This window comes from Neovison vison, chromosome 6 (genome assembly GCF_020171115.1).
Source record: "Neovison vison isolate M4711 chromosome 6, ASM_NN_V1, whole genome shotgun sequence".
Lineage (NCBI taxonomy): Eukaryota > Metazoa > Chordata > Mammalia > Carnivora > Mustelidae > Neogale > Neogale vison.
In genome coordinates, this window is record NC_058096.1 from 164,578,615 (window position 1) to 164,606,211 (window position 27,597).

Sequence of the window (27,597 nt, forward strand, 5' to 3'; positions counted from 1 at the left end):
TACCCATTCTATAATGTAAATTTCATGAGGGCAAAGGCCCTATCTTGTTCTGTCCCTCTGAGCCCCCACACAGAGTAGGTAATTCAAGATCTACTGAATGAATGAATGTGAGCCCCTTTAAGAGAACAGAGGCTGTACAAGGTGTCTTCATAGGGAAGATACTGAGGCCCTGGGCCTCTGGCAAGGCATATTCAACCCTTCCATCCCAAGACCCTACACTGAGGCACCCCCATGGGTCTCTAGGGATCCAGTCTCCAGGAATTTTCTCCACAGGGATAGGCTGAGGCATTATTCTCAACTTTGGCCACCAGGTGGCAGCCCAGGAGACCAAGGACCCAGAGGCTGGGACCCCTTATGGAGAACGTGGGCTAGGGGAGGATCTGGAATCCATGTGTAGATTAGATTTGGGACCCACTGGGCACGGGGATAACTGGAAATCTGGGCCAGTCCCAAGGCTCTCCGTCTAGGTCATCCGGAAAGTCATAATAATGAGCTTCTGTTTTGATCTGTGAACTGTGTTTCCCACTTCTCTGCCATTTGAGACCTATCATCACCATTTGGAGCCATCTCTTTAAGCTGCAGAACTATCATTTACTTAATATCTTTCCTTAAACAGACCTTTAAAACCTCAATAAATACAATAGGAAAGAACTTTTGTTATCACCACTGTAAGAGAAACCAGTCTTTTGCCAGAAACAGGCAGTAATTGTAAAAATAAATTAATTCATCACAAATATCTAGGATTTAGATGGCACTCACTGATCCATTGTACAGTGAATTGGGGCACAGAGAGCTTAGGCAAATTTCCTGATCTCACACAACGGTTAAGTGGCACCTGCAGGGTCTGGAATCGGATTTTTCAAGAGCTACTATAAAACTGTAGTTCACTGCAGCAGCACCCTTTCCCACACACTCACACCGCTAAGTGTTCACACAGGTGCACACACACACACACAAGCACACGCACAGACGCCTGTATACGGTATCAGCTGCACCCTTGGTTCCCTGTTAGCCTGACTTCTGGGCAGCAAGGCACTAGGGTCAGGCCTGATTCCTGGTCTTCCCACCCCCCCAGGGCTAGCGGGATGTTTATCGTTCAAATGTGGGACTTCACTTTCATCTCCACACACACAGGAGTCCTCAGCAAGCTGAGTGCTCTCCTGGAGTGCGGATCCCTTGCTGGGACCAGGTGAAGCACAAGAGCCCGGACTCCCAGTAGGGCGTGAACTGAGAACTCCCACCTCTCCTCCCAGAGCTGGCCAGGACCTACTTAAGCCAGAATTCAGGCAGGACCTGGAGACACCTGTGGAAAACAAGGCTACAGGGGGAAGCAAGAGGCACTTAGGCCTGCTACTAGGGACGGAAGCTCGGGGCGGGGTGGGGGGAGGGTTATGTACAGAGGGTTTTTCCCCATACCAGCCCTTAGCCCCCTGGCATGCGAGGCCGCGAAAACACACCGAGGGCACAGGCCTCTTCCGACCCACCCACCGATCTGCCACTTGGATGGCAAGGCTTCTTGGCCTCGGGCGTAGGATGGTACCCCAGGGCAAACTGAAGGGGGCGGAGCCTCACCAGCGAAAGGCTCTTTCCTCGCGGTCTCCACCGTTTGCGCCCTGGACCAATGCCCCACTTGATGTGGTGTGTGGCGTGGAGGACGAACGAGAGAGGCTCGCCACCCGCCGTCGCGAACCTCCGCAGTCCCCAGCGGTCTGCCGCCGCACCACCCTGCCCCTCACAAGCAGGGCCCTCGCACCCCCGTGCCGTGCCTTGGTACGCGCCGCCGGGCGGGCGGGACCCGGCGGGGCGGGTCCCGGGGCGGGTCCCGGGCCGGGCACTGTTGCCCTTGCCTGGCAGGGCGGACTGCAGCCCCGCGGGCCCTGCACAGCATGGGGAGGCGCTGCTGGCCGCGGCGCGCCCTGGCCGCCGCGTGTCTGGGTGCCGCGCTCCTACTCCTGGGCGCCGCGCCCCGCGCCCTGAGCCCGGGTGAGTGCCCGTCGGGCCCCTATACTGGGGGCACCTGCCGTGTCCTCCCGGTCTTGGAGGGCGGGCGAATTGGGGGGGCGAGGTGGGGGTGAGTGGGTGCAGAAAGGCACTAGGCGCCCCCGCCCATGGCCCAGCTCCCCGAAAGGGTGTTGGGCTCCTGGGGAGTTGGTCTCTCAACGACCAAGAGACGTGATCCTTTGGGGCCTCATAGCCTGTGCGCAGGGACCGGGGTCAGTTGTGGGTGGCCGAGGGCATTGGGCCAGGAACGCAGCCTCATTTACCTTGCCCCAACACCCCTTGGCGCCCCGAAGTCCCTTGGCATAAGCTTGGGTGGGTTGGAGAAGCTTGGCGCCACCTGGTCCTGAAGGTGGTCCCTCTGTGCCACAGTCACCGCTGCCTGGAGCACCTTGCTCTGCCCCCAAGTCCGCAGGGTAAGGACTTGGGGCTCCTCCGCACACATTGCATGGGCTAGTTGGAGTAACTGAGGCAGCTCGTCATGAGTCCGCAGTGCAAAGTAGCTGCTCTTGGTCAGGTGTGCGCTGAGTCTTACTTCACTTCGTCTCCTCCCCACTTAAAAGTGGGAAACTAAGGCCAGAGAGAGTGAGGGACAGGTGTGGATGGCTAACCCGCAGGCTACACAGTCTGCCTGGGGGCTGAGATGCCTAATCAGCAGTGTGTGCCCGTCTCTGGCTCTGTTTGCCTTTCCTGGGTGTGAGTGTGTTGGGGTAGGGAGCAGGGACGGGTGGGTAGGGGGTCAGTCTCTACTCCCCGCCCCTACCCTATGTGGGCTGTGAGAATCCTCAGAGCCCCATCTTTGGTGACTCCCAGACAGGGTCCCAGGAAGTAGATAACCATGCCCCCCAGGGTGGGCAGGGACTGTGGGCCATGGGGTCAAGGTGGCCCAAGAGATGAGACTGAGGAATCTATTTTGGGGGGACACTCACCCCCCTGGCTGGGTCTAGATTAGTGAATAAAGGTCATTCCACAGCCTTACTTGCTGGATGACCTAGTCCCTCTCCTCCCAGGTCCTCAGTACTCCTATCTATCACATGGGGTGCTCAAGTTCTTCCTTATGGGGCTTCTGGGGAGATGAAGTTAAAGGAGTTAGGGAGACAGCACATAGAAAGTGGCTGGTCATGTTTAGGACTCATGATTCGGGTCAGCTGTCATGATTAGGGGTAACATTGTGCTCCCTTCATCTCCTGGGGTGAGGGACTTCCTTCTCCTGCTTTCCCTCAAACCCCCATACCTGCCTCCGGGCTGGAGGCCAGGGTATAGCTGGGGTCCAGGTGAGCACCCCTTAGAGAGTCCTCCCTAGGGTTCACCCAGTCACCCTGCTACTCGCAATGTTTCCCCCATGTCTGGACTCAGCCGCCCAGATCTGGAGCCCCCTCCAAGCCCGTGGAAGGAAGCTCTGGACAGTTTCTGCCACCACCCCCTTTCTGTGAGTAGGCTGGCCATCTGAGAGTGGGGCTCCAGATTCGCGGCAGGTGCTCCTGTGTCCTAGCTGAGCAGCATGTCCCCTAGCACGGTGTGGGCTGTGATCCCAGGGTCTGTGACCGTAGAACAGTTTCTGTCCACCCAGTCATTCAGGGACAAATGTTTACTCAGGGCCTGGACTCCCAGCCCCCAGAGCTCAGCCCCCGGGGTGGGGTGTGAGAGAGAGAAAAGGCCAGAGCGTGTGGGTCCTGGTATGGGGGTGTGTCTCAGGGGTATCTACAAAGGAGTAGGTACAATTCAGTAGGCATCTGCGTGTCTGTATCTCTGGGGTTGTATGGGTCTCCCCTCCTGGGACATATCTCTTCTGCTACCTCCTCTACCCAGGTTTGAGAAAAGAGAAATGAGCCAAGGCACTGGTCACTCTCTGCGCTTTGTTCCTTCTACTTCTAACTCTCTCCTGCAAGACCCAGAAGAGCAGGAGCTAGAGAGAGGGACTTATGCACCCCCCCCCAGTCTTTGCTTGGGACATGTGCCCACTGGGCTTCCCTGTTATTTGAACACCTTGACACCTTGGCCATGACAAAAGAAGGTTAATCAAACCAACCTACCCAACCACCCCTGCTGTCTCTCCCCCAACCCCAGCCATGAGCTAAACCCCAAGCTCAGAAGCCAGTGAGGGTGTGCTAATGTTGAGCCCGCAGGCACCAGGCAGATGCCAAGGGCAGACTGCTGGGTGGAAAAGCCTTCTGCCAACCAGCTGGAGGTGGATCCTTCTGTCCAGGGACTCTGAAAATGGCCTCAATAGGATCCTCGGCATCTCTGAGCATGTCCCTGAAGCTGTGTTCCAAGTTGGAAGGGGTTGAAGGCAGGGTGGGGAAGCTGTGTTCCAAGTTGGAAGGGGTTGATGGCAGGGGTGGGGAAGGAGTGAGTCTCTGGCCTGGGGATAGGGCTCCAAGGCACAGGCAGAGTGTCAGCACCTTACTCCAGACAGGCAGGTCTGGTGCGGTCCCCTCCTTCTCCAAAGCAGAAGGTGTTGCCACACATTGGACAGGGGACCCCTGATAGGCTGCCACTATAGGCCTGGGGCCCATTTACTAGAGGAGAAGTCTGGAGCAGCCCACCCTGGTACCCCCTCGGCCCCCAGGATTCTACCAATGCTGATCTAGTGCCCAGTCACAGGGTCCTGGGGAATGAGGAAGATGCTGGGGGCAAGGTGGGGCAGCTGCCCAGGATGCCACTGCCCTCAACACCCACCCTCATGCCAGGGTCCCAGGGGCACCTCCACTGTCCCCTCTTGTCCCCTTCTACCCCTTGCTTCCTCTGTGTCCCTGCCTGGGCATAGCGATATAACTCTGTCGACCACATATTTGCTGGGCACATGCTCATGTGAGGTGCCTTTCTAGGGCTGGGAGCCAAACTTATAATACCCCTGCCTGTGCAGACCTTACATTTTTTATATTAAAAATCCAAATTGTCAGTTTGCATCCTCTGTCCCCAGAGGCACCCACAGGGAGAATCTCCATGCACCCCCTTAAATCTCCTACCTCTGGTTCACAGTGGTGGCACAGGGAGGGTCTGGACCCACTTTCTAGGTTTTCAGGAGTTGAGCATCTTCCTTGATGTTGGGAGGAGACTCTCCATTTCTGGGAGACCTGGGGTTGGGGGCAGGGAAGGGAGAGTGCAAAGAGGTTGGGGGGGTGCTTATTTCCAGTGGAGCCCGTCCCTTCCTTCCAGGCTGGACCGCAGCCTTCCTTTCTTCCTGCCACAGCTCTTCTCTTGGGGTCCAGTGCTCCCTGTCTGAGGTCCAAGGCTGATGTGTGCTCACAGAGTTCTTCTCCCCTACCATCCTTCCCATAAAGTCTCCAGATGGGGAAGGACTCAGGAAGCTCAGGTGGGGACCTTGGCTCTCCCTCCTCCTCCCTCTCCATTCCCTTCCTTCTCTGGCACCACAGCACCTGGGGACTCAGGCCACAGAGACAACTGTACAGACTAAATACAGGGTCTCTGATAGGGTGCCCCTGCAGTGAGGCAACATAGTAGTCCCAGACGCAGCCATTGCTTTTAATGAAAAAATGATATTTTGGTTCTACACAGAATAAATGCAGAAATGCCCAATGACTACTGGGGAGTCAGGGAGCTGGGGTGCCAGGGCTCAGGTGGGTCAGTGAGGCTTGGAGCTGAGCAGGGTCCCTCGAGGACCCAGCAACGGCCCCTCAGTGCAAAAGCCAGGGATCTCTGCGGGGTAGCCAAAGGAGGCTGGAGCAGGCATCTTGCCCTCTACACCACCCCCACCCGCCTGGTGCCCCATGTCCCCTGCCTCTCACTGAGCCCCCTGAAAGACCCCATCCCATAGACTCTCCCTCCTCTCCCTTGCACAGCAGGGCCCCAGTCCGGGACTCTGCATGCTCCTTTCTCGTCATGGCTCTTCAGCCATCAACGGCAAGTGAGGAACCAGAGACTGGGAGCCACCCAGAGGACAGTGTCTCAGTGCGGACATCTCAACTCCTGCCCACTTAAGCCAGATGTGGCTGCCTTCAAGAATGGGTGGATCCAGGGGCTGAAACCATGTCTCCAGCTCTGGGTTTGGCTTTTCTCTATGGTTGCCTCACTTTTAGCTCCCTCAGTCCAAAGGGAGGGCTCTTTTACTGACAATGCCAGGCAGGGTCTCAAGGATGTGTCATATTGGCCAGATTGGGTCACCTGGGGTCGACCTCTGAGCCAACTGCTGTGGCAGAAGGGGATGGAATGCTCCGATTGGGTAGGCCTGGTCACATGTCTATCCCAGTTGCTGTGGGAGAAGGATGCTTATCAGAAACAAGGGGATGGAAGGTAAGCAGGTTCCTTCCTAGAGGGAAATCAAGTGGGCTAGCCAAAGGAGGGGAGTGGCTGCTGGCAGCCAAATAAATAGATGCTCACCAAGCTGCTGTCCATTCTCAGAGACGGCTAGAGTGCCTAGGGCTCAGAGGCACCTGTCAGGCCTCTGGAGAATGCCATGAGAAAAGGCTAGCTGGCAAGACGGATGGCCCACTAGAGTAGGCATAAATAATCCCATTTTGCAGAGAAAGAGACTAAGATCAGGAGCAGGGAAGTAACTTGCTCAAGGTCACCCAGCTAGGACGTGTGGGGGATAGGATTTAAATCCTAGTCTAAATCCCTAACCTTTATGCTTCCTACTCTGCAAGGCAGGAATATCTGGGTTGGACTTTGAAGCCTGCATAGGAGTTCACCAAGTGGGAAGATGAAGAAGGGGAATTTGGGGCAGAGAGAATGGCACGGACAAAAGCATGGAGGAGGGAAAAGTCCCGGTGTGCTAAGAGTTGTGCCGTGGGTGGAGCTCTGGGTTCATGAGAAGAGGGGGTGGGGTGGAAGCCAGAAAGGTACTATAAATTGGGTGTTAATGGGTGGCCTTGAATGGCATACCAGGAAATGGGGTACTCTCCCTATGGCCATAAGCGGCTATCAGTCTTTAAGTAAATATTCGCTGACCTTAGGTGAGCTGCAGGGGTTACAAGAATTACAAGAAATCAAGACAGTCCCCATACAAAACTGACCTGAAGAGGCAGCCAGAAATAACCTCATTATTTCAGTGGTAATAAGTGCCATGAATAAATTAAAAGGAGAAATGGAAAGATCCTGGTGTGGAGTGCGGCTCACTGGAGAGACCCTCTTTCCAGAGACTTCAGAGTAGAAATCTGAACATGAAGTGTTTACCCTAAAGTATAAGGGCTCCTGGAGGAGCATCCCAGCCAAGGAACAGTACAATGGTCCTGAGGTGGGAGCTCAACTAATGTATTCATTGCTTGGCAGAAAGACCAGTGTGGCTGGAGCTGGGGGTAAGTGGAAGGTGGGAGGTGCACCAGGAGGGCCTCTGGGAAGGAACAGGAATTTATTGTTAACAAGTAGGAAGCCATGTGGGTTTTAATATAACTAAGGTAGGAGGAAGAGAAATAAGAAGCTGAATGAGGATACTCTAGTGATTGTCCTGAACATAGCCAAAGGGGCTTGCTTCCCTGAGCTGACTACAGTGAAGGGTTTGGGGGACAGGGGCGGTTCCTGATCATTCTGAAGGCAGAGGTGATGAGATTATACCCAAGATCATCTGGACAGATCAGGGGTTCCATTCCAGGTGGTTTATGGAGTTCAAAATATTGAGTCTGAATTTTAAATACAAGTGAAGAGATCTCTACTTTTCTTCGGGGGGTGGGGGAAGTGGGATTGTTTTTTATTTTTGAAGGTCTTGTTAATGTGTTCCTCCACGGGCCTGATTACCAGAGGGAATGTCCCTGACCCAGAGACATGCAGGTCAGCCCTGAAGTCCCAGGTCACCCAGGGGACTGAATGGGCTGGAGAAACCCTCCCTCCTACTCCCCCAGCAAGGTCCCCAGGGCCTGTCGGTGCTGTTTGGGCCTGGCTGTCCCTGCCTGTCTGGTCTTGCAACACTATGCCCAGCTAGAACTTATTAACCAGAAACCACATGTTGTAATCTTTGCTCACTGGACTGGGAATCACCAAACAGTATTTTCCCCCCAAAAGAGTGAAGTTTCAAGTCGCCCACAGAACGACTTGCACCCTGCCCGGCTCCAAGGGGCAGCCAAAGCCTTTCCTTAGGGGTGGGCGTGCAAAGGGCCATGTACTGGGTTTCTGCTTTCCGTTTCCCTGTGTGGTGGCTCAGCCACTTACCTGTAGGTTTTGTGAGGATGGACCAGGCTGTGCACTGGGCAGAATGGGTGCCCAAGAGATATGCCCTCTGATGCATACATGTGCTCTGGTCTGGGGTGAGATCCTGTTCCTGGGCTTTACTTGCTCTGAGGCCTCAGGCATGATTCTTTTCCTCTTTGAACCTCAGTTTCCCTATGTGTCAAACGCAGATAATAGTTTCTTCCTGATAGGAGTAAGTGTGTCAATGTCTGCAAAGCGCCGAGCACAATGCCAGCTGCTGGCTGAGCCCAGGGCTGTGCCCCAGCTGCCTCTTCCCTGGCTTCTCAGCCCTGCCGAAACACCGCCTCTTTTGCCAGCTGCCATGCTCTCTTAGGGGCTTCCTGCCCACACGCAGTGGGCCCTGCGGGGTGTTGGGTTGGTCTTCACACTGGCCTCCTAGACTGGGACTGGGGTCTGCTCATGAGGCTGGGGCTGCCTGGTTTCCATGGCCTGGGGCCCTCTGGGCATGGGCACTGGGCTTTCCCAGACTGTGGGCAGCTCACCCCACATCGCTTCCTCCCCTTCAGCCCCAGCTGGTTCGCTTTGAGCTGTTCTACTACTACGATCTCCCTGTTTCTCCTTCTGCCAGCCTCTGGCCCCATCACTGTGTGTAGCTCTGTCTCTTTCTGTCTGCATTTTTGGCACCCCCTAGTCCCTCCCACCTCCCTTCCACCACCCTCTCCCTGCACCCAGCCCCTTCCATAACCTTCTCTATTTTTGTTTCCTTTTTCAAAGCAGAACCCCATAGAACCCCATCGTGGTTTTGCCTGTGGCTGCCCTGGGCGGGCCCAGGCTCCTCCCTGGCTGTGAGCCTGGGCCTGCTGCCTGGCTCTCCCTGGCTTGTCTGCTCATTGGTGCCCTTGGCAGGGAGCCTGGGACCTGAAGCCTCATGGAGGGGCTGCAGGGTGGAAGACACAGGCCAAGAGAGGCTAGGGGCAACCAGAGTGGAGGTTGGGGAATGCCTCTTTGGGGCCACCCTGCCCTCGGAGCCAAACCGCCAGCTTCCCAGAGTGGAGGACTGGCTCCAGGGATCTTCAAGACAATCCCCTTCTGACCCTCCTAGACCCATCTGTCCCCTTCCATGGCCACCCTGCCCATCCCACTAGACTGTAGGTTCTTCTGATCTGTGTGGTGGGAAGGGTGGAGTGGGTAGTGTGGCCCAGCCCTGTAATCACTGGCCATAGTTACTCTATAAATAGGGCCTCCCTCTTGCGTCTGTTCCCTCTGACCCTCCACCCACCGGCCCCTGAGGTCTGGTATGGGACCCATTTTCCTGCAGGCTGTAGCCTGAGGAGGAAAAGAGAGTCACCACACAAGGGCTGGTGTTTCTGAAGGCTGGCTGCCTCCCTCCGAGTTGGGGGGAGGGGTGCTTGAGGCTGCCAGAGGCATTGCCAGGAGTCCCTAGACAGTAGGCTTCAGATGCACACAGAGGGTTCTGGAAGCCAAGGTAAGGCCAATCCATCTGTCGCTTATTCATTCCTTTGACCAGCCTCTGCCAGGCCTGGCTCTAATACAGTGGTTCTAGAAGTGCGATCCTGGGCCAACAGCATGAGCATGACCTGGGAGCTGTTAGAAATGCAGATTCTTGGGCCCCACTCCAGCCCTACCGGGCTAGAACCTCTGCGTGTGGGGCCAGGTAATTATGTTTTTATCCACGCATGCCAAAATCTGAGAACCACTACTCATGGTCAGTTTGCCAACACTTAACCAAATTTTTAGCTTATCAAATTTTCCAGGTTTATTTCTTCGTGGCTCAGTGGGTTAAGCCGCTGCCTTCGGCTCAGGTCATGATCTCAGGATCCTGGGATCGAGTCCCACATCGGGCTCTCTGCTCAGCAGGGAGCCTGCTTCCCTCTCTCTCTCTCTCTCTCTCTGCCTGCCTCTCTGTCTACTTGTGATCTCTGTCTGTCAAATAAACAAATAAAATCTTTAAAAAAAACACACATCTTAAAGAAAACGCCTCAATCTTTTTGATGAATATATTCTTGGCAGCATTTTGAAGACTCTTCATTTGGATGAAAGCCAAGGTTCATGGATATGTTCATCCATCTTATGAATATATTCTCTTCCCATATGATCCTGAATTGTTGAAGATATTCTTGTGAATAATCCATAGTCTTATGAACTCAGGAATATATTATGCTAGCCATTGACTGAATTTGTAAGCTAGACTTACATAAAATGTCCTTGCATATATTCTTTTTTTATGACCAGTATTTTTATTTATTTTCATTGAGATCTAATTCTCATTCCATAAAATTTCACTTCTTTAAAGTACACAATTCAGTGGTATTCACTGTCTGTAAAAGTTGTGCGATATGACTTCTATATAATTTCAGAATATTAGCCATTAGCAGTCACTCCCCACTTTCCCAGGGACTCCGCTGCTGTGTCTCTCAGCCTCGGGCAACCACTAGATTCTGTCTCTATGGATTTGCCCATTTTGGCTGTTTCATGTAAATGGCATCAAACAATACGTGGCCTTTTGAGTTTGGTTTCTCTCACTGAGTAATGTTATGAGGTCTAGCCATGTCAGGTACATGTCATGTACATGTCAGTACCACCTGGGTCTGTACTCCTTTCCTTCTTATGAGTGAATAGGTATACACATACCACAGTATTTAACCCTTCATCTGCTGATGGACATTTAAGGCTTTGGTTATTAAATATAATGCCAAGGGAAACATATGTGCATAAGTTTTTGTGTGAATGTGTTTTCAGTTCTCCTGGGTGTGTACCTAGGAGTGGAGTTGCTGGGGCATAGGCTAATTTTATGCTTAACTTTTTTCCCCCCAATTTTTGTTATTATAGTGAAATACATGTCAGATAAATTTTGCTGTCTTCATCGTTTTTGTATGGTTCAGGGATATCAACGCGTTCACAGTATTTTGTGACCATCCTCTCCAGAGCTCTTTTTGTCTGGTAGAATTGAAACTCTGCACTTATTAAATGACTCCCCGTTCTGCCCTCCGCAACCCGACAACCATCCCCTGCTTTATAACTCATTGGTTTTTACTACTCCGGGTACTCTGCAAGTGGAATCATTCATAACTGGTCCTTCTGTGACTGGCTTCTTTCACTCAGAATAATCTCCTCAGGGCTCACCCACGTTGTAGCCTATGTCAGAGTTTCCTTTCCTTCCCAGGTTGACTAATACCCACTGTATGAATGGACCCCATTTTGCTTATCCATTCATCTCTTGATGGCCTCTTGGGTTGCTAACACATTTTAGCTATTGTGAACAATGCTGCTGTGAACATGGGTGTGCAAGTATCTCTTAGACATCCTGCTTTTTCAGCTCCTTTGGGTATATACCCAGAAGTGGAATTGCTGGGTCATATGGTAATTCCACATTTAATTGCCTGAGGGGCCTCCATGCTATTTTCCTAGAAGCTGCCCCTTGTTATCTCCCCACCAACAGTGTACAGGGTTCCAATTTCTCCACATCGACAACACTTGTTTTCTCTTTTTTTATAGTAGCCATAATAATGGGTGTGAGGTGGTATCTCCTTATCATTTTGACTTGCATTTACCCAATGATTAGTGAAATTGACCATCTTTTTTTTTCCAATTTATTTATTTTCAGAAAAACAGTATTCCTTATTTTTTCACCACACCCAGTGCTCCATGCAAGCTGTGCCCTCTATAATACCCACCACCTGGTACCCCAACCTCCCACACCCCCGCCACTTCAAACCCCTCAGATTGTTTTTCAGAGTCCTTAGTCCCTCATGGTTCATCTCCCCTTCCAATTTACCCAAAAGCACATACCTTCCCCAATGTCCATAACCCTACCCCCCTTCTCCCAACCCCCCTCCCCCAAGCAACCCACAGTTTGTTTCGTGAGATTAAGAGTCACTTATGGTTTGTCTCCCTCCCTATCCCATCTTGTTTCATGGATTCTTCTCCTACCCACTTAAGCCCCCATGTTGCATCACCACTTCCTCATATCAGGGAGATCATATGATATTTGTCTTTCTCCGCTTGACTTATTTCGCTAAGCATGATACGCTCTAGTTCCATCCATGTTGTCGCAAATGGCAAGATTTCGTTTCTTTTTGATGGCTGCATAGTATTCCATTGTGTATATATACCACTTCTTCTTGATCCATTCATCTGTTGATGGACATCTAGGTTCTTTCCATAGTTTGGCTATTGTGGACATTGCTGCTATAAACATTCGGGTGCACGTGCCCCTTTGGATCACTACGTTTGTATCTTTAGGGTAAATTCCCAGTAGTGCAATTGCTGGGTCATAGGGCAGTTCTATTTTCAACATTTTGAGGAACCTCCATGCTGTTTTCCAGAGTGGTTGCACCAGCTTGCATTCCCACCAACAGTGTAGGAGGGTTCCCCTTTCTCCGCATCCTCGCCAGCATCTGTCATTTCCTGACTTGTTAATTTTAGCCATTCTGACTGGTGTGAGGTGATATCTCATTGTGGTTTTGATTTGTATTTCCCTGATGCCGAGTGATATGGAGCACTTTTTCATGTGTCTGTTGGCCATCTGGATGTCTTCTTTGCAGAAACGTCTGTTCATGTCCTCTGCCCATTTCTTGATTGGATTATTTGTTCTTTGGGTGTTGAGTTTGTTAAGTTCTTTATGAAATTGACCATCTTTTCATGTGCTTCTTGGTCATATGTATATCTGCTTTGGAGAAATGCTATTCAAGTCCTTTGCCCTTTTTAAAAATTTGTTGTTGTTGTTGAATTTTAGGAGCTCTCTATATATCCCTTATCAGATACATAATTTATAAATATTTTCTCCTATTCTTTGCATTGTCTTTGGGTGCACACATTTTTTAAAATTTAATTTATTTTAATTCAATTAATTCACATATACTGTATTATTAGTTTCAGAGGTAGAATTCAGTGATTCAGCAGGTGTGTATAACACCCAGTGCTCATTACATTATGTGTCCTTTTAATGTCCATCACCCAGTTACTCCATCCCCCTACTCACCTCCCCTCCAGCAACCCTCAGTTTGTTTCCTAGAGTTAAGAGTGTCTTATGGTTTGTCTCCCTCTCTGATTCCATCTTACTTTATTTTCCCTTCCTTTCCCCTATGATCCTCTGTTTTGTTTCTTAAATTCCACATATGAGTAAAATCATGTAATTGTCTTTCTTTGATTGACTTATTTCACTTAGCATAATACCTTCTAGTTCCATCCACATCATTGTAAATGGCAAGATTTCATTCTTTTTGATGGCTGAGTAATAGTCCATTGTATATAATATACATATAATATCACATTTATATATATATCAATTACAAATATATATATATGTGTGTATATATATACGTGTGTGTGTGTGTGTGTGTGTGTGTGTGTGTATCACACTTTCTTTATCCATTTATAGGTCAATGGTTATCTGGGCTCTTCCTGTAGTTTTGGCTGCTGTGGACATTGCTGCTATAAACATTGGGGTGCAGGTGCCGTTCGGATCACTACATTTATATTTTGGGGGCAAATACCCAGTAGTGCAATTGTTGGGTCATAGAGTAGCTCTCTTTTTAACTTCTTGAGGAGACTCCATGCTGTTTTCCAGAGTGGCTACACCAGCTTACATTCCCACCAACAGTGTAGGAGGGTTCCCCTTTCTCCGTATCCTCACCAACATCTGTCATTTCCTTTATTGCTAATTTAAGCCATTCTGACTAGTGTGAGGTGCTATCTGATTGTGGTTTTGATTTGTATTGTCCTGAAGTCAAGTGATGTTGAGCATTTTTTCATGTGTCTGTTGGCCATTTGTATGTCTTCTTTGGAGAAATGTCTGTTTATGTCTTTTGCCCATTTCTTGACTGGATTATTTGTTTTGGGGGGGTTGAGTTTGATAAATTCTTTATAGATATTGGATACTATGGGTGCACAAAGTTTTTAAATTTCCAGCAAGTCCATTTACCTATTTCTTCTTTTGCTACCTGGCCTTTGATCCTATCCAAGAAACCATTGCCAAATCCAATATCATGACGCTATTGTCTTATGTTTTATGTTTAGGTCTTTGACCCATTTTAACTTAAATTTTATATATTATGTGAGGTGAGGGTCTGACTTCATTCTTTTGCCTGTGAATATCCAGTTTTCCCAGCACCATTTGTTGAGAAGAGTGTCCTTTCCCCTTTGAATGGTTAAAATCACTTGACCATATATGTAAGTGTTTATTTCTGGGCTCTCTATTCTATTCTACTGATTTATATGTCTGTGCTTACACCACCCACTGTTTTGTTACTTTTTTTTCCTTTGCAGTTAGTTTTGGAATTAGGAAGCATGAGTCCTCCAGTTTTGTTCTTTTTCAAGTTATTTTTGGCTATTTGGGTTCCCATACAAATTTCAGGATGGGTTTTTCTATCTCTGCAAAAAAAAAATCATTGGAATTTTGACAGAGATTTCATTGAATCTGTAGGTTGTTTTGGGCAGTATTGACATTTTAGCAATATTAAGTTTTCTAATCCATGAACATGGGACATGTTTCCATTTCTTTGTGTCTTATTTATTTCAGCAGTGTTTTGTAGTTTTCACTGTACAAGTCTTTCACCTCGTTGGTTAAGTAATTCCTAAGTATTTTCTTCTTTTTTACACTATTGTAAATGGAATTGTTTTTGTGCTTTCTTTTTCATATTGTTTATTGTTTTTGTATGGAGATGCAATGGATTTTTGTATGTTAATATTGTATCCTGCTACTTTGGTGAACTCATTTATTAGTTCTAAGAATTTTTGTGGGTGGAATCTTCAGGGATTTCTGCATCTAAGTACATATCATCTGCAAACAGAGATAATTTTATTACTTCCTTCTAGTTTAGATATCTTTTCTTCCTTTTTCTTGTCTAATTTCTCTGACTAGAGCTTCCAGCATTATGTTGAATAGAAGTGGCAAAAATGGGCATCCTTGGGGCACCTGGGTGTCTCAGTGGGTTAAAGCCTCTGCCTTCAGCTCAGGTCATGATCTCAGGGTCCTAAGATTGAGCCCCGCATCGGGCTCTCTGCTCTGCAGGCAGCCTACTTCCCCCTCTCTCTCTGCCTGCCTCTCTGCCTAGTTGTGATCTCTGTCTGTCAAATAAATAAATAAATAAATAAATAAATAAATAAATAAATCTTTTAAAAAAATGAGTATCCTTGCCTCATTCCTGATGTAGAGGAAAAACTTTGGTCTTTCACTACTAGGTATGATGTTTGCTGTGGGTTTTTCATGTATGGTTTATATTGTGTTGTAGTACTTTCCTTCTATTCCTTGTTTTTTGAATTTTTTTAATCATGAAAGTATGTTGAATTATGTCAAATGCTTTTTCTGTGTCAAGTGAGATCATCATCTCACTTGTTTTTCCCCCTTCATTCTCTTAATGTGATGTATTACGTGATTGGTGTTTGTATGTTGAACTATCCTTGCATTCTAAGAATAAATCCCATTTGGTTATAATGCATAATCTTTTTAATGTGCTGTTGAGTTACATTTTCTAGTATTTTGTGGAGTATTTTTGCATCAATATTCATAAGAGATATTAGTCTGTAGCTTTCATTTCTTATAGTGCCTTTGTCTGGCTTTCCCCCCACCCCCAATCAGAGTTGTACTGGCCCCATAGAATGAGTTAGGAAGTACTCCCTATTCTTTGTTTTTTTGAAAAGTTTGAGAACGACTTGTATTAGTTCTTTAAATGTTTGATTGACTACAGCAGTGAAGCCATCATGTCCATGGATTTTTTTTTGTCTAGAAATTTTTGATTACTGATTTGATCTCCTTACTAGTTATAGGTTTTCTCAGATTTTCTAAATACCCATTTATTGAGTCTTAATACATTTTGTGTTTTTTAGAAATTTGTCTATTTCATCAAGGTTATCCAATTTTTTTTGGGCGTACTCTTATTTCTTATTTAAATTTCTGTAGTCACTAGTAATGTCTCACTTTCACTTCTGATTTTAGTAAGCTGTATCTTCTTTTTTCTTGGTCCATCTAGCTAAAAGTTAGTCAACTTGTGGAACTTTCCAAAGAACCAATGTTTGGTTTTCTTAATTTTCCCTATTTTTCTATTCTCTATTTCTTTTATCTCTGCTCTAATCTTTATTATTTCCTTCTTTCTTAAAGCTTTGGGTTTATTTTTTCTTTTTCTAGTTCCTTAAGTTGTAAAGTTAGATTGCTGATTTTAGATCTTTCTTTTATTTTTTGATGTAAGCATATATAGCTATAAATTTTCTCCTAAACACTTTTACTGCAACCCATAAGTTTGGTATATTGTTTTCATTTCTGTTTGTCTCCAAGTATTTTCTAATTTCTCTTGTGATTTCTTTGATCCACTGGTTTTTTAGAAGTGTGTTCTTTGATGTCTACAAATTTGTGGATTTTCCAGTTTTCCTTCTGTTACTGATTTCTGAGTTCATCCTGCTGTGGTTAGAGAACATACTTAGTACGATATATGTCTTTAAAATCTATCATGACTTATTTTGTGGCCTAACCTATAGACTATCCTGGGAAATGTTCCATATGCATTAGAGAAGAATGTGTATGCTGTTGTTATTTGATAGAGTGTTTTGTATATGTCCATTAGATCTAGTTGGTTTACTGTGATACGTAAGTCCCCTGTTTCCCTCCTCATCTTCTCTCTGGTTACTTAATTTATTATTATGAGTGGTATATTAAAATCTCCCACCTATTATTTCTCCCTCCTATTCTGTTATTTCTCCCTTATATTTCTGCTATTTCCCCTTCCTATTCTGTTAATTTTTGTTTCATATGCTTCGATGGCCTACCATTAGGTAAGTAAATGTTTGTAATTGTTTTCTCTTCTTGCTGTATTGAAACTTTTATTTATATATAAAGTCCTTCTTTGTCTCCTGTAAACTTTTGATTCAAAGTCTATTTTGTCTGGTATGAATATAGTCACATTTACTCTATTTTGTTATTATTTGCTTGGAGTATCTTTTTCCATCCTTTCACTTTCAACCAGTTCGGATCTCAAGTGAGTCTCTTGTAGACAGCATATAGAGTTGGGTCAAATATTTTTATCCATTCTGCCAATTTATGCATTCTGACCACAGAGTTTAATCCACTGACATTTAAATTACTGATAAAGAGGAACATCTGTCATTTTGATTTGTCTTCTCTATGCTTACAGTTTTGTTATTCCTCACTTACTATTATACTGTCTACTTTTGTGCCTAGTCAATTTATTTTTTGTAGTAAAATGTTTAAATTACTTTCTCATTTCTTTTGTGGATATCATGGAGATTACACTGAATATCCTAAAATTATACATTGTATTTTGAATTTATACAAGTTTCTTCATTTGAATTCCCCATACTTTTCCTGTTTCCTTGTATGACTTCTAATTTTTTTGTTGAACACTGAACATCTGAATCAAAATGTAGCTCTGGAAATCAGATTCTCTTTCTCAGTGATTGCTGTTGTTAATTTCTGCTTTTGTTTTTCTGATTGTTGTAGTCTGTGCTGAGGTTCAGCCCAAGATATAAATTTAAGGACTTCTTAGGTCTTTTCTGAGTTCTTCCTGGGCATTCAGTCAGTTTCTATTTTTCCCCACCTATGCGGTTGTTTTGAATGTTTTAGTATGTAATATCTGGCTCCAAAAAGGGGAAAAGAGAAAAATGAAAGGTGGGGAGAAGTAAACCAGCTCTTCAAAGTAAACCAGAGATTCTTGGTCTGTCATCTTTCCAAAATCATCTAGGCTTAGCTTTTTTTTTATTTTAATTTTTTTTATTTACTCATTTGAGAGTGAGACAGAAAGAGCACAAGCAGGGGTAGTGGGAGACTCCCTGCTGAGCTAGGAGCCCCACATGGGACTCCATCCCAGGACCTAACGACCATGACCCAAGCTGAAGGCAGACACTTAACCATCTGAGCCAGCCACCCAGGTGCCACTAGGCTTAGCTTTTTTTTTTTTTAAGTTTTTTTTCTTTTTTTTTTTTTTTTGACAGACAGATCACAAGTAGGTATAGAGGCAGGCAGAGAGAGAGAGGGAAGCAGGTGCCCTGCTGAGCAGAGAGCCATATGCGGGGCTCGATCCCAGGCCCCCGAGATCATGACCTGAGCTGAAGGCAGAGGCCTAACCCACCGAGCCACTCAGGTGCCCCTCTAGGCTTAGCTTTTATGGAATTGCCAAACTGTTTTCTGTGGCAAAATATCTCTATTTTTACATTCCCACCATCAAAGTATAAGGGCTCCAATTTTTCCACATTCTAACCAACACTTGTTTTTGTCTTTTTCTATTACAGCCATCTTGGTGGGTGAGAAGTTGTGTCTTAAGGAGGTTTCCTAACAGCTAGAGATGTTGAGCATCTTTTTATCCATTATCAGCAATTTGTATATTACTGGAGAAATGTCCATTCATATCCTTGGCCTACTTGAAAAGTTGGGTTATGTCTTTTATCACTTGGTCATAGACACTCTTTATATATTCTGGATACTAGTCCTTTATCAGTTATATCATTTGAAAATATTTTCTCCAAGTTGGCAGGTGGTCTTTTCACCCTCTTGATGGTGTCCTTGGAAGCAGAAAAGTTTTTGATGTTGTTATAGTCTAGTTTATCTATTTTTTCTTTTGTTGTTTGTGCTTTTGATGCCATTATCTATGAAATCACTGCCAACTCAGAGAGCATGGAAATATACGTCTATGTTTTCATTATGAGCCTTATATTTTTATCTCTTACATTTACACCTATGATCCATTTTGAGTTTGTTTTTGTATATGGTTTGAGGTAGCGGTACAATTTCCTTCTTTTACATATGGATATCCAGTTTTCTCAGCAAAGTTTATCATAAAGACTATTTTTTCCGTATTGAATTGTCTTGGCACCCAATAAAAAAGATCCTTAGAGCTTAAATGTAAATGTTTGTTTCTGAATTGTGAATTATATTTTATCAGTCAGTATATCTCCTATCCCAGCACCACATAGTCTTAATTACTGTAGCTTCATAGTAAGTAGGTGAAATTAGGAAGTGTGAGATCCCCAAGTTTGTTCTTTTTCAAGATTATTTTGGATATTCTAAATCCCTTGAATTGTCACATTAAGGATCAGCTGTCAATTGTCAACAACTGTAAATCTTCAAAAAAAGACAGCTAGGAGGATGCCTGGGTGGCTCACTGGGTTAAAACCTCTGCCTTTGGTTCAGGTCATGATCCCAGGGTCTTGGGATCGAGCCCCGCATTGGGCTCTCTGCTGAGCGGGGAGCCTGCTCCCTCCTCTCTCTCTGCCTGCCTCTCTGCCTACTTATGATCTCTGTCAAATAAATAAAATCTTAAAAAAAAACAAAGACAGCTAGGGTTTTTATAGTAATCTGGGGAGGACTGCCACCTTCATGACATTAAGTCTCCCAATCCATGAACATGGGATATTTTTCCATTCATTCAGGTCTTCAATTTCTTTCAGTGATGTCTTGTAATTTTCAGTGGTAAGTCTTATACTTCATTTGTTAAATTTAATCCTTAATATTTTATTCTTTTTAACTATTATAAGAGGTGATTTTTTGTAATTTCGATTTCAAATATATCATTACTAGTATTTAGAAATACAATTGACTATTGAATATTGATCTTTTATTCTACAACCTTGCTGAACTCATTTATTAGCTCTTAGTTCTAATAGTTGATGGATTCTATGTATTATAGAATATATATATATATAATGGTGGATTCTATATAATCTATGTATATTCATGTTATCTACAAATAGACATAATTTTACTTTTTCTGTTCCAATCTGGATGCCTTTTCTTTCTTTTTCTTTCCCAGTTACCCTGGCTAGAACTTCTAGTACATTGTTGAAAAGAAGTGGTAAAAGTGGGCATCCCTTGTTTTGTTCCTGATCTTAGAGGTAAAACATCTGGTTTTTCACCATAAAATATGTTTTTCCTAGATGGCCTTTATCAATTTGAAGAAGTTCCCTTCAAGTTCTAGCTTGTTTAGTGTTTTTATTATGAAGGGTATTGAATATTGTACTGTACTTTTCCTGCATGTATTGATAATTATGTGGGTTTTTTCTTTTACTCTATTAATATGGTAGTGTATTACCTTGATTGATTTTTGTAAGTTGAATCACTCTTGCACTCCTGGAATATATATTACTTGGTTATATATAACCATTTCATATGTTGATGGGTTCAGTCTGCAGTATTTTTTTTATGTTCATAAGAGATACTAATCTGTCATTTTCTTTTCTTGTGATATCTATGTCTGGTTTTGATATCAGGGTAGTACTGGGCTCTTATAATGAGTTAGGAAGTATTTTACACCCCCAATTCTGTTTTGTTTTTTTGAGAGGGGTAAAGAGTTTGGAAGAGATTGGTTTTAATTCTTGTTTAAATACTTGGTAAAATTCACTAGTGAATCATCTGATTCTGGGATTCTCTCTCTCTTTTTTTTTATATTACTACTTCAGTGTATGTATACATATTATCATACATTGCATTATTATATATTATTTTACACCACATTATTATACATATTATTATACAGTACATTATTACACATATACATTATACATAAAATGGTTCTATGGTTGAACCATTGTTCAATGGTCATTGGGATTTTCTATTTCTTTTTGAGTCAATTTCAGGAATTCTCATCTTTTTAGGAATTGTTCATGCCTTTCTCATTTCTGTAAGATTCAATTCTAATGGTTTCTCTTTCATTCCAGTTTTTAGTAATTTGAGACTTTGTTCTTCTTGGTTGGTCTGTCTACCTGAAGGTTTGCCAGTTTTGGTGATCTTTTTGAAGACTGCATTATACTGTAGAAAAATGTGATCAAGAAGCAGAAGATCATGAGCCTATGCTTACCTAAATCAACTACATTATGTTAATTGAATATGTAGGAAGATATTCCTTTAAAATGCCTTTAGAGTAAAAGAATAAATTTAGTAAGCAGAGTTTTTGGTAATTTTAGGAAGATTGAAGAGTGCAGCAGCGAGACAGACTGATTGTATCCCTGCACACTGTCTTCCAATCTGGGAGACAGTGAAACCTGCATTTACCACCAAGTGACATACACATTGGCCAGGGAATTACAGGCTACTGTAGGAGTCCATGGAGGTCATGTGACCTGGTGGGCTGTCACTGGAGAACCTGCAGCTTGGCTGTGCTACCTCTATTGCTACCTAGCCTTTTCTGGCTGCCCACACCCAGGATCTTGGGAGGCTGCAATGCCAGCCATCTTGGTGAGCCCCTTAGGGCCCCATGGATATGGGGCTGGTAGGCGTGGGGCATGAAATGAAGGCAGATGGAGATGGGTAAGTTTGGGTGGCCAGGTCTTTACCAGTGGGCTGTGGGCTGAGTTCCACCTTTCTTCTCATCCCTGCCTACAGCTCTGAAGGTGGGGGGCGACATGGGGCAGGAGCAATACCAAGTATCCTGCCCTGGTGGATTAGGGGGCCTATCAGTGTCCCACACCCATCAAGCCTCCTGGAGGCAGGTGAGACACAACAGGGAAACTGAGTCCCAGAGGTAGATCAAATGTGCCTAAGGGAGTTGGCCAAGTCCCCCAAGGGCTACAGCCAGCCCAACTGATGTCTCTTTCTTTATGCCCCATAGCATTTGAAAACAGCTTGGGCTCTGGCTGGCTTGGTGGGAAGAGGAGGAGTCCCCTGCAGATGCTTTATGACTTGGACCAGGTAGGTGGACAGACCCCTATCCAGTGATGCCTCCCTCTACCTCCAGCCACAGAAAACTGAGAATTGAGTTTCCAGTGTAGACCTTCCATCTTGGGATTAGAGCCCACAGTTGGACTTAAAGAGGCTTCCTCTGCAAGTCAAGGCCCTGTGCAGAGAGGAAAATGCCTGTGACAAGGGCAAATCTTAGGACAAGCTAAAAGACCTGGTCTCCACCCACCCACCCACCTACCCTCCTACCCATCCATCATCCACCCAACAACAGGCTGAAGTCACACTGTGCCAGGTACTCTGCCATGTGTTGAGGATATAAAAGAATAAAGGACCTTCAGGAAGTTTACAGTCTAGTGGGGAGACAGGAATTAGGTGACCCCCCCCCCCAGATCTTAATACCTGCTGTGATAGGGAAACATGCAGGGAGCCCTTGCCCTCTTGCTGTTCTCAGGCACCGGGACCAGGAGGCTTGCTGTCTCAGGCATTCCCCTTCTGCTGTGAACCATGCATAGCCCAAACACACACACAGACCCCACTGAGAGCCACAGACCCCTGGCTCACACACATATCAGCAGGCACGAGGAGAGGCACCCATTCAGACAGCATGTATAGAGCATCTACTGTATGCAGGCTGTGCTCAGGATGCTGCTGATCCAGTGGCAAGCTGGTCAGCTGGGTCCCTGACCTGTGTAGCTTGACCTTCTCAGGTGAGGAAGACATCATCCCATCATTGCCATCTGCACTAACCTGTGGCTGATTTGCATCTAAAGGGTCAGTACAAGGTGCTGCAGGAGATTACTGGGAGGGTCCTAGTTTAGATCAGGGAAAGAGATCCTCTCCAAGTAAGGGACGTTGGAGCTGCTTGCTGGGAAGGAGTTAAGATGCAAAGAGTAAGGGGGGCTGCATGCCTGGCGGTGGACAGATGACAGAAGAGGATGTGTGAGGCAAGCCAGGAGTGGGCAGCAGTTTGGCAGGGCCTGGCAGGTGGGACAAGGGCCACAGGGAAGTCAGGTTTAGAGCTGGGAAGAATGATCAGACAGGTTGGGTAGGTAGCTGTACACTGAATCCCAGAGGGCTGAGCCAAGGGGGTCTGTGGAACTTCTCTGACCCACACCCTTGGATTGCAGTTATGGAGGCCTTAGTTCAGAGAGGGTAACAGGCTTGCCCTGGGCCACACAGCAAGCTGAGGGCAAGCCAGGTTCTCAGCAGGATCCTGGTTCTACTAGCTCCACAGGCTTCTGAGGGGTAGATGGGGCTGGCTCAGCCCCCTCACAGCCTGAGTTCCCACTGATTGTTGGGTGTCAAGGCCCTGGGAGCTTAGCACCTTGCAGCTGGAGAAAAAAAGAGTAATAAAAATAATCTGGCAAATAAGGGTAACTGTGTACCAGAGAGTCTAGTTCAGTGAACTTACTTAGTCCTTATGGCAACCCTATAAAGTGGGGCTGTTGGTATCCCTGTTTACAGATGAGGAAATTGAGGCACAGGGAGGCCAAGGGTAGAGAAGGCCACAGAGCTCATAAGGATTAGAGCCAGGCTAAGAATCCAGGCAGCCAAGTCCAGTCAGGCGGGGAGAGATGAGGATTGTAGCTGCAGGGTTTGTTCCTGTACTGGTGGGCATAGCCCAGCTTCTGAGTCCTAAGGGACTTGCATTGGGAGTCCCAACTCCCCTACTTGAGAGCTACAGGCAACTTATTTCTTCTAAGCCTCAGTTTTTTTCATTTGTATGGAGATAGTACTAACTGTCTTGGTATTTATGGGACTCCAAGCAACAGAAAAGCTGACTTTAAGCCATTAGGACAGTCAGTGTTTACTTCCCAAGATGCTCAGAAATCAGCAGCCCTTGGTACAGCAGCAGGATGTTGCCCAATATCACCCTCTGAATGTTGACATATGGTATATCTTGTTGCTTCACAACTCCAAGATGACTGCCAGGGCTCCAGACATCTCACACGATGGTACCCCAAGCAGAAAGGGAGGGGCTGAGGCAAAGATTTTTTTTCTTCAGGAGCCCTCTCTTTTTGTACTGAAGGTAAGTCTTTCCTGGGAGACTAGCAGACATCCCTGTAACATCTCCTTGGCCCAAACCAAGCCACATGCCCACCCCTGGACCCATAGCTTTCATGAAGTTGTGTGATGCTGCTATGACTGGTTCTTCCCCAAGGCTCTGCACATGACCATAAGTGGGGTCTGCTGGCAAGGAAGGAGGGTTACTGACAGTTGGGTGGATGGCCAACTTTCCCTGTGACAAGAAATATGTGGGGATGTCTGGAAGCTGAAAGCAGACCTTGGCTGTGGGGCCACTAGATACAGCCTTCTCCTGGCACCCATGTAGAGCCAGGTTTTTGAGGCCAGTCCTGTGAGTTTGCCTTAGAGGGAAGGGAATCCTCCTAGTTCTCTCACACCCCTCACTGCTCTGAGGTTGGCAGCCAGCGCTCAGTGAGATTTTGAAAAAGAAAGATAAGCACATGATAGGGCATCCAGCCCTTCAAAAGAGTGCATCCAGTGAAGAGTAACTTCCCTTCCCACCCTGGCCCTGGTGACCCCTGCAGGTGACCAGTTCATTCCCTGTGTGCCTTTCCAGGCATGTGTGTAGTGTCCAATGCTGTCAGGTGCTTAGATACTTTTCCAGCATCATACCTACAGGTATATATGTCCTCTTTTCTTTCTGCTTCATGTTCAGATTGAGACAAATTCAAACACATACAGAAGTAAAATGTATAATGAACCCCCACATTCCCGTAACCCAGTTTAAACAGTGATCAACTCTTGTCCAATCCTGTTTCATCCAGACCCCTCTCCCTCCCTTCCTACCTGGGCTTATTTGGAAGCAAATCCCAGTCTTGTTAATTACATGACAATTTCTATATACATCTAAAAGAGAGGCTCCCAGGGCACCTGGGCGGCTCAGTCAGTTAAGTGTCCAACTCGTGATTTTGGCTCAGATCATGATCTTGGGGTTATGAGATGGAGCTGTGCATTGGGCTCTGATCTCAGCAAGGCACTGCTTGGGATTCTCTCTCTCTCTCTCCCTCTGCCCCTCCCCACCATGCTCACTCTCTCCAGCCCCCCCATTCTCTCTCTCTCTCTCTCTCTCTCTGAAACAAATAAGTCTTTAAAAAAAATTAAAATACGAGAGGCTCCCTACAACCTATCCTTTCTGAAACATTTTTTTTCTTTCTTTCCTCACCCTTTGTAAATCGGAAGTGTGACACGTCAACTCTTGTTCTGTACTTCAGCTTTTATCACTAGCAGGATCTTGGATTTCTGCAGGATACTTTTAAAGGCATGAGGAGCTCAAGTGAGCACCGCCTCACACACAGACATATTCTTCCCCTTCCCACCCAGCAACAGCAGATACTCTTACGTGGGCATTGGACCAAGTGTCCCACCATTTCAGATGCTCCTTTGTCCTTCCCTGAAATGGAAACATAAGGCTTTTTTTCGTAACTGGGATATAATTCACATACCACAAAATTCACTCTTTTAAAGTGTACACTTCGGTGGTGTGTAGTGCACTTACAAGGCCACATAGCCATCACCACTCTCCAACTACAGAACACTCTCATCACCCGCAAAAAGAAACCCAGTACCCATTAGCAGTCCCTCCCCCTCCCATCCCACCTGCCCCTGACAACTACCAGTCTACTTTCTGTCTCTATGGATCTATTCTGGACATTTCATGTAAGTGGAATCCATCATACAACATGTGGTCTTTTGTGTGGGTGTCTTTCACTTGGCAGGCATAATCTTCTTCTTAGGGTGCATCAGAACTTTATATCTTCTATGGCTGGGTAATATTCCCTTTTATGGACAGACCACATACTATGTATCCAGTCATCATTGGATGACTGTCCACCTGGACATTTGAGTTGTTTCCACCTTTTGGCTATTATGAATAAGGTTGCTGTGAACATTTATGTACAAGTCTTGGCCTGACATATGTTTCTAGTTATCTTGGGCATATACCTAGATGGATCATCTGTTTGTTTTGTTTTGTTTTGTTTTTTAGAGAAGCTGCCAAACTGCTTTCCACAACAGCTGTATGATTTTACCTTCTCACCAGCAATGAATGAAGGTCCCATTTTCCCATGTCCTCCACAATGTTTGGTTTTTTTTTATTATATCTTGAAGGTTTTTAAGGCAATTTTGAGAAATTAAAAACACTTTTCCTAAGAAGTCTTGGATGAAAATCAGGAAGAGGAGGGGCGGTGGGTCTTGGAAGTGGACACCCTGTTTGGTGCAGAAGGGACTTGAAGGAAAGGAGTCACCATTCTGTAGTTTGGATCTTAGCACAGCTGAGAAAGGCTGGGAGGGGCTGGCCCAGGTATACTAATACCACCTAATTTATAGAGTTGTAAAGTGCACGCGAAGTGCCTAGCATACAGTAGGTGGTAGATAAATAGTGAATGTTAGTATTTCACAGAAGAGAGACAGGCTTCAGAGAGGGCAAGTTTCCTGCCCAGCTACTGAGGTTAGAATTTGTTGGTGGGGGGAAAAAAATCAAGATCCAAAGGAACATAACAATTCCTAAATACAGAATTCGCTAATTTTATTATTGAACAAAAAGTATCTCAGTAGCTTACAGGTGGCTGCATTTCTCAACTCTTTATGTGGAGTTAACACTGTTGTTCTTATACACTATCTCGCTTTTAGTAAACAGTGAGCAGATATTCAATTTGTGCCCATGCTCACCATTCTGATGACTTATTAATCAGGCTTACTCTGACACCAGCATATGCATTACCAGGACCTCCTTGGTCCTGAGTGTCCAACCCTATTTGTCACATCCTTCCATCTGCCTCAGTGAGGTTAGAGTCTCACACACACACACACACACACACACACACACCCCAATTCTGGTCTACGGCAGATCCCTGGGTCCCAAATCACAATGATGGGTGGCAGTGCCGAGGTTCAAATCCCCTGTTCCTTCTCCACAGGCTGGTGGGCGCAGGGCCCGCAGCAATGACCCCACCTCCACTCCCCTCCCCCCACTTCCGCTGTCGCCCGCAGGGCCCGCGGTCCGCCTTGGCCGAAGTGCACCGGCAGCGGCGGGACCTGCTGCGTCGCGCCTGCAGTCGCCATACGCGCCGGCAGCGCCTGCTGGGGCCCGAGGACCTGCGGCACGTGCTGGTGGACGACGCGCACGGCCTGCTCTACTGCTATGTGCCCAAGGTGGCCTGCACCAACTGGAAGCGCGTGCTGCTGGCGCTGAGCGGCCGCGCCCGAGGCGACCCGCTTGCAATCCCCGCGCACGAGGCTCACGCGCCGGGCCGCCTGCCCTCACTGGCCGACTTCAGCCCGGCCGAGATCAACCGGCGGCTGCGTGCCTACCTGGCCGTCCTCTTCGTGCGCGAGCCCTTTGAGCGCCTGGCGTCGGCCTATCGCAACAAGTTCGCGCGGCCCTACAGCGCGGCCTTCCAGCAGCGCTACGGCACGCGCATTGTGCGGCGCCTAAGGCCGCGTGCGCACCCCGACGCGCTGGCGCGCGGCCACGACGTGCGCTTCGCAGAGTTCCTGGCCTACCTGCTGGACCCGCGCACGCGCCGCGAGGAGCCCTTCAACGAGCACTGGGAGCGCGCGCACGCCCTCTGCCACCCGTGCCGCCTGCGCTACGACGTGGTGGGCAAGTTCGAGACGCTGGCGGAGGACGCGGCCTTCGTGCTGGGCCTGGTGGGCGCGTCTGGCCTGCGCTTCCCAGCGCCCCCGCCCCGGGCCAAGGGGGCTGCCGCCCGCGACCTGGCCGAGCGCCTCTTCCGGGACATCAGCCCCTTCTACCAGCGGCGCCTCTTCGACCTCTACAGGATGGACTTCTTGCTCTTCAACTACTCTGCCCCTTCCTACCTGCGGCTGCACTAGGCCGTGGAGCCTCC

General features: G+C 46.8%; 1 protein-coding gene across 1 annotated transcript; it reads left to right on the top strand.

Annotated features, from left to right (window-relative positions):
- The first annotated feature begins 1,886 nt into the window (after positions 1 to 1,886).
- CHST13 (carbohydrate sulfotransferase 13) lies at positions 1,887 to 27,597 on the top strand. Its single transcript, XM_044255208.1, has 3 exons — positions 1,887 to 1,983; positions 21,654 to 21,733; positions 26,738 to 27,597. The coding sequence occupies exons 1-3, from the start codon at positions 1,887 to 1,889 to the stop codon at positions 27,581 to 27,583; spliced, it is 1,023 nt and encodes a 340-aa protein (XP_044111143.1). The 3' UTR covers positions 27,584 to 27,597.

Bases quoted from the DNA above. Each gene is read 5' to 3' on its own strand.
- CHST13 (XM_044255208.1), top strand. From the start codon at position 1,887: ATGGGGAGGCGCTGCTGGCCGCGGCGCGCCCTGGCCGCCGCGTGTCTG. The intron at 1,984-21,653 runs GTGAGTGCCCGT...TATGCCCCATAG, and splicing joins GCCCCGCGCCCTGAGCCCGG to CATTTGAAAACAGCTTGGGC. The intron at 21,734-26,737 runs GTAGGTGGACAG...TGTCGCCCGCAG, and splicing joins TGCTTTATGACTTGGACCAG to GGCCCGCGGTCCGCCTTGGC.